This window comes from Malus sylvestris, chromosome 16, assembly GCF_916048215.2.
Source record: "Malus sylvestris chromosome 16, drMalSylv7.2, whole genome shotgun sequence".
Classification (NCBI taxonomy): domain Eukaryota; kingdom Viridiplantae; phylum Streptophyta; class Magnoliopsida; order Rosales; family Rosaceae; genus Malus; species Malus sylvestris.
Window position 1 is genome coordinate 18,499,671 of NC_062275.1, and position 17,573 is coordinate 18,517,243.

Below are 17,573 nucleotides of genomic sequence, written 5' to 3' on the forward strand. Positions count from 1 at the left end.
TAGGAGTCCCCCAAGTCGCCGAGCTAGGGGTCTGCTGAAAGAGGTGACAGACAAGGTAAGCAATCAGAGCTCCGACTGATTGTTCACCTTCTCCCCATCTTGCAGCAGCATGAAGGATAAAGAGAAGAAAAATGAGAAGAGATGATATGAGATACTTTTGCTTTTGAAGAAGTAACTTTCCACAGGCTTATTCTTGAACTGAGCTGGAGGGTTTTCTGGTTTCCTCCAGAGTATAAGGCCGACTGAAGAATTTGAGGGTCAAAACAAGTCCATCAAATCTAGAGTACGTTCCACCCTGCTGATATGGGATACTTTTGCTTTTGACAGAGTAATGGATGTATCGGCACGTGTGCTGTTACGCTTGTCTCCACATGCTTCCTTGTATCCTTCGCACTTGCCCTATCTGTTCCTCAAGCAGATGCGGAATCTTCCCTGGAAACATAAGATGTTGAAGATGAGTACTCGAGAGCAATGCCAGGTAAGTAATCAGGTAAGGGGTTCCAGGTAGTCAGTTCCTGGCTGGAAGCTTGATTCCAAGTGCTGACTGATTGCTCTCTTTCTCCTTGTCTTGCAGGTAAAAACAAGGCCAAAAGAAAAAACAGGGAAAAAGCATGATATGGGATACTCTTGCTTTTAACCCTGATGATATGAGATATTCTTGCTCTAGTATAGCTTGTTTGCAGAGGTATTATCGGGGGGAAAGAAAGCTGAATATTTCGAAAGGCTTTGTTGGGAGTGCCCTCTCAGATATGATGAAGGGTTGAGCATTTTTGCAGGTCTGCCTGTCCGTTGGGGATGGAGGTCGACATATATAGGAGTCTCCCTAACAACAAGTAGTAATGCTATTCCTTTACCCTGCTTGGTCATAGCACGGTAGTGGGAGCTGCCAGTTTCACATGTTTTAACTCTGTCAGAGCACTTTGAAAAAATGGTCTGTGGTATCTGGCTCTCGAGATTCGGAGAACAATGCCTCTTCGATTTTTGAGAAAGCAATCATGCTGGGGGTCTGACTCTCGAGATTCGGAGAGCAGTGTCTCTTCGATTTTTGAGGAAGTAATCATGTTGGGAGTCTGGCTCTCGAGATTCGGAGGGCGGTGCCTCTTCGATTTTGGAGCAAGCAATCTTGTTGGGAGTGTTGTCTCGAATGTGAGTAAAGGTTGGACATGTTTGCTAGTCTACCTTGCCACGAAGCACAAAGGTTGACACACAGGGACTTTCCAATTATCCAGCAATGGTACTGTTCCTTTACCCTCTCTTCGATTTTGAGAAAGTAGTCATGTTGGGAGTCTGGCTCTCGAGATTCGGAGGACGGTGCCTCTTCGATTTTGGAGCAAGCAATCTTGTTGGGACTGTTTTCTCGAATGTGAGTAAAGGTTGGGCATGTTTGCTAGTCTACCTTGCCACGAAGCACAGAGGTTGACACACAGGGACTTTCCAATTATCCAGCAGTGGTACTGTTCCTTTACCCTTGTGGGTAATAATATGGTAGCTAGACCTTCAAAATTTATGTGTCTAAACTTTGTTAGTGCTGTTTCTTTGCTATTCTTTTACCTTTTTTGGTCAGAGCGATGTAGTGGGAGCTGCAAGCTTCACGTGCTCAACTTTGGCAGAGAACTTTGGCAAAGTGATTTGTGGTACCCATGAGTTATTGTTGCGTGTGGGAAGTGGGTGATTGAACAGTAAGATTCATGTGCTTTCTACTTCACCAGAAGTCTTCGACAGAATGCCCATAATTTCTGCAAAGCTGAGTGTGCGTGTGACAGGTGCTGACAAGGCTAGAAAAGTAGGTGCCTCTTCGATTTCTGAGATCGGCCCTCGTGGTCTCTGAGCAGCCCAGCTTTTGAGAAAGCGAGCGTTTCTTCGATTGATTCGGAGAACGGTGCCTCACCGATTTTTGAGAAAGCAATCATGCTAGGGGTCTGGCTCTCGAGATTCGGGGAGCAGTGTCTCTTCGATTTTTGAGAAAGTAATCATGTTGGGAGAGTGGCTCTCGAGATTCGGAGGGCGGTGCCTCTTCGATTTTGGAGCAAGCAATCTTGTTGGGAGTGTTTTCTCGAATGTGAGTAAAGGTTGGGCATGTTTGCTAGTCTACCTTGCCACGAAGCACAGAGGTTGACACACAGAGACTTTCCAATTATCCAGCAATGGTACTGTTCCTTTACCCTCTCTTCGATTTTTAAGAAAGTAGTCATGTTGGGAGTCTGGCTCTTTAGATTCGGAGGACGGTGCCTCTTCGATTTTGGAGCAAGCAATCTTATTGGGAGTGTTTTCTCGAATGTGAGTAAAGGTTGGGCATGTTTGCTAGTCTACCTTGCCACGAAGCACAGAGGTTGACATACATGGACTTTCCAATTATCCAGCAGTGGTACTGTTCCTTTACCCTTGTGGGTAATAATATGGTAGCTAGACCTTCAAAATTTATGGGTCTAAACTTTGTTAGTGCTGTTTCTTTGCTATTCTTTTACCCTTCTTGGTCAGAGCGATGTAGTGGGAGCTGCAAGCTTCACGTGCTCAACTTTGGCAGAGAACTTTGGCAAAGTTATCTGTGGTACCCATGAGCTATTGTTGCGTGTGGGAAGTGGGTGATTGAACAGTAAGATTCATGTGTTTTCTACTTCCCCAAAAGTCTTTGACAGAATGCCCATAATTTCCGCAAAGCTGAGTGTGCGTGTGACAGGTGCTGACAAGGCTGGAAAAGTAGGTGCCTCTTCGATTTCTGAGATCGGCCCTCGTGGTCTCTAGGGAGCCCAGCTTTTGAGAAAGCGAGCGCCTCTTCGATTTCTGAGATCGGCCTTCGTGGTCTTTGAGCAGCCCAACTTTTGAGAAAGCAAACGGCTCTTCGATTTCTGAGATCAACCCTCGTGATCTCTAAGCAGCCCAACTTTTGAGAAAGCAAACGCCTCTTCGATTTCTGAGCAGGCGCCTCTTTGATTTCTGAAGCTCCGTCGAGTGCAGATTTTTATAGGGGCTGGCATTAAGTTCCAAAGCACACTTGAATCTCCACCAGTAGAAGCTTCATTCTTGCACTTCTAAGATCTTGATTTGTCCGACCTCTTCTCTCTTCAACACCTTTGAAAATGTCTGGCCCCTCCGACCGTCGTTTTGACTTGAACCTTGTTGAAGAGGCAGCCCCGCCTTCTCCAGACAACATATGGCGCCCATCCTTCGTCTCCCCAACTGGTCCTCTTACCGTTGGGGATTCCGTGATGAAGAATGATATGACCGCTGCGGTGGTGGCCAGGAACCTTCTCACTCCCAAAGATAACAGACTACTTTCCAAACGGTCTGATGAGTTAGCTGTTAAGGATTCGCTGGCTCTCAGTGTTCAGTGTGCAGGTTCTGTGTCTAATATGGCCCAACGCCTATTTGCTCGAACCCGCCAAGTTGAATCATTGGCGGCTGAAGTGATGAGTCTCAAACAGGAGATTAGAGGGCTCAAGCATGAGAATAAACAGTTGCACCGGCTCGCACATGACTATGCTACAAACATGAAGAGGAAGCTTGACCAGATGAAGGAAACTGATGGTCAGGTTTTACTTGATCATCAGAGATTTGTGGGTTTGTTCCAAAGGCATTTATTGCCTTCGTCTTCTGGGGCTGTACCGCGTAATGAAGCTCCAAATGATCAACCTCTGATGCCTCCTCCTTCTAGGGTTCTGTCCAGTACTGAGGCTCCAAATGATCCCCCTCCGGTGCCTTCTCTTTCTGGGGCTCTACCGACTGCTGAGACTTCTCCTAAGCAACCTTTGTGAAGGCTCCCTCTTGTGTGTTTATTTTGACTCATGTATATGTACATATTTGTAGCTTATCGGGGATATCAATAAATAAGCTTTCCTTCATTTCAACGTATTGTGTTAAATACACCAAAGCCTTCTTCGCTAAGTTCTTTGAATTTTCTTTTGTTGAAGCTTGTATGTTGAAGCTTTCTGAGTGGAGCATGTAGGTTGGGGTAGTGTTCCCTTAATTTCCCGAGTGAGGAAAACTTCTTGGTTGGAGACTTGGAAAATCCAAGTCACTGAGTGGGATCGGCTATATGAATCTTAGAACGCCATTGTGCTCGATCCTGTGTCATGTCCTTCGTTAGATCCAAGTACTCTAAGTCTTTTCTTAGAGTCTCTTCCAAAGTTTTCCTAGGTCTTCCTCTACCCCTTCGGCCCTGAACCTCTGTCCCATAGTCGCATCTTCTAATCGGAGCGTCAGTAGGCCTTCTTTGCACATGTCCAAACCACCGTAACCGATTTTCTCTCATCTTTCCTTCAATTTCGGCTACTCCTACTTTACCCCGGATATCCTCATTCCTAATCTTATCCTTTCTCGTGTGCCCACACATCCAACGAAGCATCCTCATCTCCGCTACACCCATTTTGTGTACGTGTTGATGTTTCACCGCCCAACATTCTGTGCCATACAGCATCGCCGGCCTTATTGCCGTCCTATAAAATTTTCCCTTGAGCTTCAGTGGCATACGGCGGTCACACAACACGCCGGATGCACTCTTCCACTTCATCCATCCAGCTTGTATTCTATGGTTGAGATCTCCATCTAATTCTCCGTTCTTGTATTCTATGGTTGAGATCTCCATTTAATTTTAAATAAAAAATTTAAATCATTTCTAACAATAATATACACAATAAATGACTAAAATGACGTATAAATGTACTAATATGACGTTTTTGATATCTGCATCCTGAAAAATATATTTGATTTTGGTGCCATTAGAAATGTACTACTTAGTGATGTTTTCATAACACCGATAAGGAAAAGGACTCCACTACCCTTCCACTTTCCATTATTCTCATCTTTTTCTATTTTGTGTGGTCACGGTTAAGCCACATCAATATTTTATATTGATTTTATTATAAAGATAATAAGATAAAAAATAATAATAATATAAAATGTTGACGCGGCTTAACCGTGACAGCACAAATAGGAGGGAATGAGAATGTATGAAAAGTGGGAGGACAAAGAAGCTGGGTCCTTTTAAAATCCTTTAAAACATGTGAAATTTTGTAGATTCACAAGAAATCATAATTGAATACCAATAAATTATTATACACTTTTTAGAAGTCCTGAAATTTTATTATTCAAATTGTATATTGACTGCACTTAGATTTGAGAGTCAAACAAAATTCATTAAACTCGATACAGCTCCTAGGTATATTTTGCACTCAGATGAACGGGATAAGTACATTTTATACTATTAATTAAGGTTTGAAGTTAGTTTCAAATTTTTAATATTACACTACGACAGTTTTGACATTGAACCAATTTCAGCTTTTACTGACATGGAAATGCGAAATTAGCATATACCATTCGTGACAAGGTTATGCACAGTCATCCAGTTACAAAACAAAATTATTTTCCCAATCTTAAGTCAACTTAAGTCTAAAAACCTATTCTCTAGAGAGTTAAATTTCCCAATCTTTTCCTCTCAATCCATCCTTCATTGTCTGCACTGAAAATGATTTTCCGTATCTTGTTCTCTTAAATGGGAACACGTCTGTTGAGCGCGGTTGTTTCAGCTTCCATGACATTTCAAAAATATCAAAATGTTGACGTGGATTAACCGTGACCGCACAAATAAAAAGAGATATGAGTGTATGGAAAGTGAGAGGGCAGAGAAGCCATGTCCATTTTAAAAACTCATGGATTTTGAGTGCTTTAATAGTAACTTTTTTGTCTCATAGCAAATCTAACATATCCCCTAAGATTTTATGGCGTGTTTACGTAAGGGGAATACAACGAGGGGAATGGGAATTGCACACAATCCAACCGATTCAAGTGTTTACCAACCCTTGGGGAATGAAAGCATCAATGGGACCCACTTAAAATGGGAATCAGGTTACTGATTTTTCCGGAATTGGATTTCCGAACAATGGGTAATAATTCAACTCTAGCAGAAAGCCTCAATCCGGAATAAACTTTTCTACCCCAAACTACCCTTCTCTCCTTCTACCTCTATCTCTACTTCTCTCAGTCAAAGAAAGATTATACAGATTTCATGGCTTGTGGGATCGTGCAGGTTTCATGACCAAAATCAAAAGGGAAGAAATGAGATTTTGGATTTCAGTTTTGAACTTACGTCGGCTAGAGACGACCAAAATCACTTCGATTCATCCACTGACTCGATCTCGTTGCAAACCGAATTAAACATTTACAAAATCAAGAATGGGTGGAGAGAGATGAATTTGTAGGAGAGAGAGTAAGGGGAGCCAGCTGGTGGTGACATGAGAGGTGGCTGGTGGTTATAGGAAAGGCGGCGGCTATGGGTTAAGGAGTGGGGAAGAGGGATTGAGTTACAAAATGAAAATATGGGAAAGATAGAGATGAGGTATCAGAGGTCTCAACAAAATATTAAAAATTGAAAATATGAAAGTTTACTTAAAAAAAAAAAAAGTATTATTTGTACTAAAAAATAATAATAATTAAAAGTAATTAGCATATAAAATAGATTAGTTAAAATAGGGGTATTTTATTAATCACATTAGTTTTCATTCCGATTCATGTGAATTAGTAAAAGATTTTAATAGATCAACGTCATTTCTATTCCGATTTCAGACAGTTTAAGTAAACAACTTCAACAGAAATCTTATTCTGATTCCACCTCATTCCAATTCCTCTTCAATTCAATTTCTCCTCAATTCAATTTCCCTCAATCTGATTACGGATTAATAAACAAGCTATTAATGGATTTCATTTCTAATGATATTTTCTACCATTCACCATTGTGGAATGACTATCGTTATCACCACCTTCCACCACCATGTCGCCACCCCAACACAACCACCCTCATCTCCTTCACCACCCCACCATCACAATCACCACTCCTACTATTATTGCTACCACATAGACACCAACTTTACTACCATCATCTTCCAAACAATCATCACGTGACATTCCACCACCATCGTTGCAACCAGCACCTCAGAAGACTATGTTATGGTCATGATCACTATTTCAATAATGAAAACTCATATATAAAAATGCTCATTTAAATTGGTCAGTAAAAAGTCCATGACAATCCACAAAATTAAAAAAAAAATCTATGAACTCTCTAAAATTAGGCAAAACTCTGTCATTTAACTCGTTTATAAGTATATGATTAAAACTCTATGAAATTTTGGAGAGTTTGTAGTCAATAAAAATATACTAAATTTGTAAAAACTCAACAAAAATCCATATGAATATTAATACACTAAACTCTTGTTAGCCCATTCCCTTTGTTTCTTTTTAAAAAAAAATAAAATTACGATATTATCCACACTAAGGGAAGGTGGATCTTAATCTCACAATGGACTAGTAATAATGTGATTTGACTTCAACTTTGGCAAAAATCAAACCTAAGACCTCTCACTTATAAGTGGATAGGAATATTATTAGACCGTATTACTAAGTGGCTCATTCCTCTTTTTAATCCAACTACTGTCATTTAGAGTGCATTATGTGGTCCAATTTTTTTTTAATTCTAATTTTTGTTACAAGTACAGAAACATTAAGGAAAGAAGGTTTGAACTCATAACCTAATGAATTTGAAATACCCTATTTACCATTTCAATTCACCACTTACCTATATGATCCAAATTAAGAACTTCGTATAGTTTTCTCTTTCTGAATTTTCGACTTGTTAATCTTTTTAAAAAGCTTTTCATATTAATTTATATCTATGGAGAAAATATGCTCCGAATTAATTTTATTGTAATGTGTGATCGGTACACAAGATAGTACATCATGTATAATGATACAAATGGTAGGATATGTGTGCTAAAATGTTAATAACTTAAAAAATTTAAAAATTTCACCATTTACATAAAAACAAGTGAGGTACCATCCGTATTTCCGTCAAAATAAAAAAAAATTGTCAATCTTGCCTTCAGTCAAGAAAATAGTGCTCTGCTTTCCAATGGAGCTAGAAATTTATGGCATTGGGACACAACCAAGGTCTAAAATATCGATATTATCCCGATATTTCCATCGAAATTTCCGTGTTTTTGGACTACCAATATTTCCGATATCATCAATATTTTAGACCTTGATACGAACTCTATGTAGTACTAAGTCATTCATGTATCTTATCATGCAATGTATAAAGTGTAAAATATTGTACTAATTCATTATATATAAATGACTATGGTTTGTTTAAACTTCTTTCATTAATTATTACATATTTTCTACACTCACAATGTTTGCTAGATCGCTATATAATCAACTTAAATCAGTTAAATTCATCATGCAATGCATTTCCTTCCAATTTTTTGTGATAAACTAATAGATAATTGACTAAATAAACTTGCAAAGTTTCAATAAAAATTTCCAAGTTTTTCTTACAATTTCTTTGGTTTTTATTCAATTTTTATCGATATCGATAATATTCTGATATTTCCATCGAAATTTCCGTGTTTTTGAATTACCGATATTTCTGATATTATCGATATTTTAGATCTTGAACAAAACACCATTATAAAAAATTGTACCTTTCATTTATAGTTCTACATGGTGGTTGCCTTTCTTTGCATGAACACATGTTTGGTTCAGCACCGAAAGGAAGAAATTCACACCGTTGATGTCATAGTCACCTATCGACCCCACCCTCCCTCCGGTGCTGCTGCTTTCTGTCTTTCTTATCTTCAAGAGCCTGTTATCCTTTATTTTGGAATCTATTTTTAGCTAGGCGATGCTATTATGGTGTTCCGTCTTTCTAGAACATGGTTAATTTTGTGTTCTCATTTGCCCTTATGGACACATTGATACATCACACTAATTACGTCACAAACATATCACATCACTAGTTAATGTGAACCATTGAATATAGGAAACTTTATCGAAAAGTTCTCGGTACTGTTCACTTTAACGAAAAACCACATTTTTACACTTAAAAGTCAATCATGTTACTATTCACTTTACCCTTTATTTTGTCCTTATCATTAAAACTCAAAGTTTTCAAGCCATTTTCATTAGTTTTCCTTTGAATATATAGGACAAAATATAACCTTCTAGCAAGAAATCTTAGCCGTGAAGAAAAACCCTAGCTATCACATCACTAATTTATGTGAATCACTGAAGGTAAAGGATAAAATATAACCTTCAAAACAAGAAATTTTAGCCCTGAACCGCGTCTCCGTCTTTGGCCTCGTGGTCAGCGATAATCATCTTCTATCTCTTTACTTCTTTTTTCTGTTTCCAATTTCATTCGAGCATAGGTTTTTTTTTTTTATTGTAGTCGCTCTTTTGCTTTATCGATGGGAATTTGAAGATTTTGAAATGTGTGATCTTTTGAATTGCTTTAAAGATCACATTTTTTATATGTGTTCTTGATTATATTCTCAATGAAATTTCTTTTGATCTAAAAAAATGTGAAACGTGAAATAAATTGTCATCATTTACGAACTGTCACTTTTTATAAATTAATTTGAGCCTAGAAAGTATCTAGCATGATTATTTTTTATAGGCAATGCAAGTTGGTACATTTATATTTGCATCCATGTGATTCACACGCCCATTTATGTTCATATGCAACCGTAAAAAATATAAATTTTTATTTTACACAAAACACCTATCTAACTTTCAAAACATCTCAGGGTAAATGCATTTTGCATCCTCCAGTTTGAATGCAATTGCAATATCATATATCATCTTTAAAACATTATAATTCATACACAAACTTATAATTATGTAGCAATGTCTTAAATTTGTTATTCATTATGTTTTTTGAACTGTTAAATGATGAATTGGCTATAATAAACTCATATTTATGCTGATGTGGCATTTCAGAAGACTTGAAATAGGGAATTTCATGCCCATATCCAGGCACCAAGGTTGGACTCTGGTACATGCGATCTGGGTAAGACTATTCTGGTAGTGGTGCCAAGATGTTAGCTTCTCTCTGAATTTTGCTTCCTTTCAAAATATCTTGGCAGTGGCAAGTAAAGGCAACACAATCCTCTTGATTGTGTATACTCTGATCATTGGAGGCTCGGAGAAGGTCTTATATTTGGTGGCTAGAACTGGCTTTGCACTGGAAGATGCCAGAAGAAAATCGAAGAAGAAATCAGAGGTACCCGTCCGAATATTCACGTTCCTAGCGCTTCTTACAAAAGCCTGTCATCATCGGAAAATAGGCATTTTAGCAAAAATGTTCATTGAGATTAGTATAACTTCTTATTTTGATCATTGACAATAAAAATAGATAGAAGTAGTTTATGAGTTTGCGCATCGTCAATATCCTCGTTAATTGGAAGGTTGGTTTGACAAAAATACCTTTAAAATGTGGTCATGTGGTGGTTCATGTGATAATTTAACAAGATTATTAACAAATTTTTCACGGAATAATCAAAATAATTTACAATGAACAAACTCATCGACCAGTCCTATTAATTTTCTTTATCAGTTATCAAAATGAAAATTTATGTCAATCCAAAGATTGTTTTGAATAAAAAGTCTCGAAAATTATTCACGATCCTAGAAGTGTCGTTTTTCTATAGAGCTGGGCCCCACTTATCTGCTAAATTCCGAGATGAACATGGTTATAAATAGAGGCACTGGGCAGCAATGAACTGCACGGAACAGCCCACTAGCCCTTGTTCTTAAGCCATCCTTCGTGTTCTTCCTTCAGCATTTTTCCCCAGAGTTAAGCCAGTAAGCCATTTTCCATCAACCATGCTAGGCATAGCGCAAAATGTGGTGAGCAAGGTGGCCTCGACGGTTGCCATCACTGCTCAGCACATTGAGGGTGAGCTCAGCCTCTTCACCATGTCTGACAACAAAATATTAGAGCTCATTTATGCAACACACGTCCATGAGGACGACTCATTTGACGTTGATTCTCTCTTCCTTGTCACTGAAAACATCATCAAGCGTTCGACCCAGATCGTTGATAACATTGTGCAGGTATGAGATTGTGTAACATCTCTATGTTCTTCGCTAATTGAAAGAGAAATGTTAACTACAGTCGCTTAAATGCTCAGAATAGTCTCTCTGTTTATTTTGGAAAGACTGTTAGTCAGAGTAAAACGTAAGCCAAGGAATGTTAACTTCAATTGCCTACGCGACTATAACTAGCATTGCTCCTAATTGCGATGGCTGTGCTAGATTTCCTTGCATTTATTAAAAATAAGATTACGGCACTTGATATTTCAGTTGGTTTTGTCCTCAAAAGTGGGTAAAGGACATTTTGTTTGACTGCTCTGACTAATAGATCCAACCATTAAGTAGTCGTTTTCCGTCCGATCTGAGTCAGCAAATTAACCTAAATGGGCCCTGGTCCCCAACACTAACGATTTGTAATCTGACAGTTTTTTTGGGGGCATGCTCGAAAAATATAAAAATTCTATTGAGTATAGGATAGTTAGGGATTTTTAGGTATTAGTTTTTATCTTAATATCTTACAATTAAAAATTTAGAATATTCGATAATTTAGAATAGCATAAAAAATCTCCTAAAAGCATTGTCAAATCACAAGATACTGCACTAACTAAAATAAGGAAATAATTAACTTGATCTAGAGTTATAGTTCTAAAATATGATACTGCAAAATAAGTAAAATGAGAGTACTATTCAATACTTATGGCTTGTTTTATTAGCATCTTATGTTTTGTTCAACTTATTAGAGCACTCATTTTCTGCATCATTAAAAAAAATTGAAAACTATTTTATCAGAACACTGTCTAACTTTTTATTACACAATATTCCTTATGGAATGTAGAGAACTTTTTGTTATAATTATTCAGAACACTTTTCTTATAATTAAACTTAACCTTTTACCTTATGGAAAAATTAATTTGGGAATGTAGAGACTGTTCTTAGAAATTTGTTTTAGATAAAAACATGGTAAATGTTCCGTCTCATAACTTCGAACTAGCTAAATTTTTCAAAAACAAATTGAACTTAGGGCCTTTTAATACATTAAGGTAAACGATAAAAAAAAATTAGTACTCATCAGGGTAGACATTGTTTCACCTTGATGTTTTCTTTTGATTTATCTTTCTTTGGCACCTTTTTCTCCTTGGGTTACAATACAGCTCTTAAACCCTGACATCTGGGTACGGACTTTTCCTTCTCCTGTTGACATTAATAATGCTGTTGCCTCTGGACCTCTTTAATTTGTATTTGACAGAAAGGGCCACATACATTTATCTTTGTTGACACGTATACATTGTGAAGCTTGGAAATGATTTTATTAATCTTGACTAAAATTAGAAGTTTTAAGTATTTTGAATCCAAATCATTATCAAAAAGTAAAAAGCCAAAATGTACAATATTACTTCTTTCTCCAACAATTTCTGGTTTCTTTTTTTTGAAATTTTAACGGAAAATTTTCAATATTATTTATTTTAACGAAAAATCGTATTTCTACATTAAAAAATTAATTATAGTACTATTCACTTTATTCTTTATTTTGGACCTGGATTGTCTGCCCTCCCCATCTCATACCCTTCATATCCCCTCCTATTTCTATGATTATGGTTAAACCACGTCATTTTATATTCCCATTGTTTTTGTCTTATTATTTTTATAAATAAATCGATATAAAATATTGACGTGGCTTAATCGTGACCTTCTCCTATTGAACGCTGAATTCTGGACGTTTCCTTCTCCTATTGATATTGATAATGCTGTTGCCTCTGGACCTCTTTAATTTTGTATTTAACAGAAGAGCCACATACAATTCTCTGTTGGTAAATCGGACACGTATAAATTAAAAGCTTGAAAATGATTTTATTAATAATAATCTTCACTAAAATTAGAAGTTTTAAAGATTTGGAATCCAAATCATTAACAAAAAGTAAAAAACCAAATGTATAATATTACTTCTTTCTCCAACAATATCTGGTTTCTTTTTTGGGACCAATCCAACAATATCGGATTAATGAAGTGATTAGAAGTAAGAAATATCTTGCAATTATATTACTGAGCTGAGTTTAATTTTAAGCATCAGCAAACTTCCAAATGGTGAATAATTACTAGTGACTTGTTGCAGGGCACCCAAGTACATGTTGAAACCATTGATGAGAAGCCCCCCAAAGCCACCTTCAGTTCTCCATTGTGCACTCTCAAGTCCATTGGCTGTGAGGTCATTATTTACAATATTGCATAACAAATTGATTAATTCTTAATTTTCCTTTTATTTTTGTTAAAAAAAAAAGAAAATTCTTATAGTTCCTATAAAAAAATCATTCTTTCAGATGTCATGCAAGCCACCAGGTGAAGAAATTGCCCACAAATCAACCTTGGCAATACTCAACAAGCTCTCAACTTATTCATGGGAAGCCAAGGCAGTGCTGGCCTTTGCAGCATTTGCTTTGGAATATGGAGAGTTCTGGTTCCTTGCCCAAACTCAACAAAGTGACCTACTTGCCAAGTCCGTCGCAATCCTCAAGAGAGTGCCGGTCCTTCTCAAGCCCGCGGACCTCCAGAAGCGCAGGCAAGCTGTTGTCGAGCTCAACGCCCTGATCAAGACCACATTGCAAGTGATTGAGTGCATCTTTGAGCTTGAGAAGCTTTCTGCATATGATCCAAAGGATGTGCCAGCATTGGCAATTGCAATGGATCACATACCGGTCGATGTCTATTGGTCTATCATAACTATTTTTTCTTGTGCAACTAAGATCAACCTTCTAACCAGTGATGAGTAAGTTCTTTATTTCCAAACCAATTACCCTCTAAAAGTATATATTTATGATTACTACAATTTTAAAACAAGTCATATTTCTCTGACTTGGTTTCCTGCATTGTAGAGAGAAGCCATATGATTTGTCCCAATTTGCTCAAAAAATCCACTACATCCTCAACAAACTTAAGATACAACTGTTAATCTGCAAAAAACAGATAGGTGAGTACTTGTACTGTTGTACACGTACATATTACACTTGATATGCGTTGCTGAAAATTAAGTGTTTTCTGTGTAAAACAGAGGAGGCGGAGACCTACCGGAAGCTGAGGAAACTTTTTCAGACCCCTGCCGAAGTTATGGAGGTTTTCAAGGCCTTGATTTTCACTAAGGATGCCGTGCAGCCAATTGTTGATGGTTCTACTAACAAAACGGTTTGCTCTCATAGCTCGTTACAAATTTTTGGTAAATTTTACTATTACCGTTTGTAGTGTATGTAGATAATTAATGTAATCATTGTCCGTAATTTTTCAAACAGGTTAGCATTGATGTGCTGAGGAGGAAGTATGTGCTTTTGTTCATTTCCACCCTTGACATTTCTGATGATGACATTTCGATTGTCAAACCAGTTTATGAGGGGACAAAGAAAGACGATAAGTATAAGATTGTGTGGATCCCTATTGTGGAGCAATGGACTGATGACCTACGAAAGAAGTTCGAGGTCTTGAGGGCCAAGATGCCATGGTACACTGTGCAGTATTTTGCGCCTGTAGCCGGCGTCAGATTCATCAAGGAGGAGTGGCACTTCAAGGGCAAGCCCGCTGTGGTAGTGATGAACCCGCAAGGCAAGGTGGAAAATACGAATGCTCTCCACTTGATTCGGATTCATGGAATGAAGGCATTTCCTTTTCATAAGGGAATAGAAGATACTCTCACAAATGACAAAGAATGGATCACTCCCATTGTGAATGATATTCACCCAACCATACAGACCTGGGTAATTAATTCAATTCATTTTTCACAATTCCACAGCATTACAGCACCAATTTTAATTCAAATTTGTGGGTATAATTTTTATTTCTTTGTTCGAGCAGATCAAAGAGGAGAAGTACATCTTCTTCTATGGAGGCAAAGACAATGACTGGATCCAGCAGTTCACAAAGAAAGCAACTACCATTGCCAATGACCCCTTCATCAAGGAATTGAAGATCAATATTGAGCTATTTTGTGTTGGCAAGAGCCCGAAAGGCGGAGAAGACCTTGGAATTCTCGGGAGATTTTGGAATGGAATTGAGAGCTTGTTCTTCACCAAAGTCAACAAGCAAACTGACACTGTGACCAAAGAAGTCCAGAAGCTGCTTTCCTACAAAAATGAGGGTGGATGGGCTGTGCTTACTAAGGGGTCCACTGTGGTGGTGAGTGGCCATGGCTTCACAATCTTGAAGGTCCTTGACGACTTCGACACATGGAAGAACTTCATAAAGGAGAAGGGCTTTGAATTCTCGTTCAAAGCATACTACGAGAAGGTGATTCAGACTATGAGGCACTGCTGCCGCCTTGACATCCCGAGCGTTGCTGGAAAGGTCCCGGAGACCATGAAATGCCCAGAGTGTCCTCGCACCATGGAGACATTCGTGAGCTACAAGTGCTGCCACACTGATTCTCCCATCAACGCGCATCATTGAAGGGTTTGCTGTTTTGAGTCTATGAGGTCATCTTATGACCATACTACGAGGTTATGAACTTATGCGTTGTGTTTGTGTGGTTCGTAGTGTCGTCCTTCGGACTTGAATAATGGGCATTTTCATTATTATGTAATCTGATGATGCCTACCAATCTGAGTGGTGAGTGTTGTGTGATGTGTACGTGTGTCTTACGATGCAATGTTATGTTTTAAGTTTAATGTTTTCGTAGCACTTTTCGCCCTCGATCTCATGGGTATTTTTTTGAATTTATTACATTGACATGATCAATTGACCTGGTAAATCCAAGCATGATATTATTTGGTGGTTTTCATTATTTAGATATGATTAGAAATATAACATAGAATTGGGTTCTATTATTTAGGTGCAATCTTTACTTATAGAGAACAACTGAAAAAGGTCATACGACCGACGAAAACTCATCTAACCCAATAGCAATTAGCTAAGATTGAGCAACCTTCTCATGCGTGAGCCTTGAGCCATATTTAATTGATCATCACCAATTTAATGCAGGTAGAGTATCTCGAACATAAATGGGAAAAGAATGACAAATAGAAAGCATTGTTGGATTTATTTTAATCAAATGATTGTAAGAGGTAGTCCTTAACATAAGAAACTTATTTAACACTTAAATAAACACACATTATATGTTTGCTCCCCATATTTTTATTATGTTCCAATACTTCATAATAAACAGACACTTATTTACACTAAATACAATAGATTTATTTAAATCCACCTAGTCCGCCTAGACTCCGCCTAGCCGCCTAGGCGCTAGACCCCAACCCACCGCTTGACTAGCGCCTAACGTTTTTTAGAACCTTGCTTTTGTTCATTTAAAATACTCAACCAAATGTTTTTGTCATTTTCAATGATTGGTTTTATCCTTAGAGTTAAGAATCAATAGGTGTTGGATAAATTAAAATATAATGAAGCCATTTTTCATTAATTTCCTAATATAAGGACTAATTAAGGTGGACCCAAAAGGCTAGGCCACCACAAAACAAAGAAAAGAGGGGGTACCTTACCTTATCGTACCTGATAAGGTTTGATCATTTGACCAACATAACAGCAACAACAACAAAGCCTTATCCTATTAATTGGAATTAGCTTTAAGAATCTTAGAATGTCATTGTGCTTGGTTTTGTGCTTGTCTTCTGTTAGATACAAGTAGTCCAAATATTTTCTTAGAGTCTCTTTCAAAGTCTTCGATCATATGACCAAACAAAAAAAAAAAGTCATATTTGAATGATCATGGAAAAGCCTGCCTGAAAATGCAGTGGTGACCGAGGAGTTTTCTGTCTAACTAGTTATTACCGATGATGAGCAAGAGAAACACATGGAGATGGAGGATAGGGATGAGGGTGAAGGTAGTGAACGGACCAGCCTTTTCGCCAGGTCTCAATCATGAAGCTCATTTTTGCAGTTAATTACCTTGTTCCTGAGGGACGCCAGCTTTGATGTTCATGCGCTATTCATAGTCAAAAAATAAATGACAATATTATTGGGCAAGTATTTTTTTTCTCTTTGAGTAAAACGATAATATTAGTAGGTTAAATAGTTAACTTAATTATTAAGGAGGAGGAAAATTTATAAGGATCGAACCCGTATTAAATGCATTGACGTGATTTCTTTCCGACACTGCGATAAATAACCCGTTGTAGTTGCCATTGCCTCCCTGCAACCTTAATATTCTATTCCTTGTTCTTCTTTCTTATCTGTAGCAAGAGGGAAAAACTTGATATTCGCACCACCATCTTTGAGCCAAGAGACTCGATCTTTGCTTCCAATATTACTCTTCCTTCTTCCAAAGATCCGATCAACAAAAGGAGGGGATGTTCTTCTCTCTAATAGGAATTATATATTTAATATTAAATCATGCAAGTTATATATTTTTATCATAAACAATATTACTATATATTATAAGCTATAATCTAAGAGAAGTCCCGGAAAAAGTTGAACTCGAAATACATTGGATTGAAAAAATATACATCATCCACCAAGGTAATTCACCATTTGCATCAAGTATTTGTATATTACTAGTATAAAACTTTGGTTCCTCTCTCTCTCCTTCTGAAACTTACATTTTATCTTCGGAAAATTCGCTTCAACTAAGAAAAAAAGAGAGTAGATACATGCTAAACTATGTCCAGCCCGTTGGAAATCTATTTGTTACTCTAAATTTGACTCAATCTCTCTTCAATCTTACATGACTTTGGAGTTATATGCAAAGTCATATTTGACTTTGGCTATTACTCTAGCGCTAA

General features: G+C 37.6%; 1 protein-coding gene across 1 annotated transcript; it reads left to right on the forward strand.

Annotated features, from left to right (window-relative positions):
- The first annotated feature begins 10,556 nt into the window (after window positions 1-10,556).
- On the forward strand, window positions 10,557-15,506 carry LOC126609010 (protein SIEVE ELEMENT OCCLUSION B-like). Its single transcript, XM_050277036.1, has 7 exons — window positions 10,557-10,884; window positions 12,974-13,066; window positions 13,179-13,624; window positions 13,731-13,825; window positions 13,907-14,037; window positions 14,142-14,600; window positions 14,698-15,506. Exons 1-7 carry the CDS (start codon window positions 10,654-10,656, stop codon window positions 15,286-15,288), a joined length of 2,046 nt encoding a protein of 681 aa, XP_050132993.1. The 5' UTR covers window positions 10,557-10,653; the 3' UTR covers window positions 15,289-15,506.
- The last annotated feature ends 2,067 nt before the right edge of the window (window positions 15,507-17,573 follow it).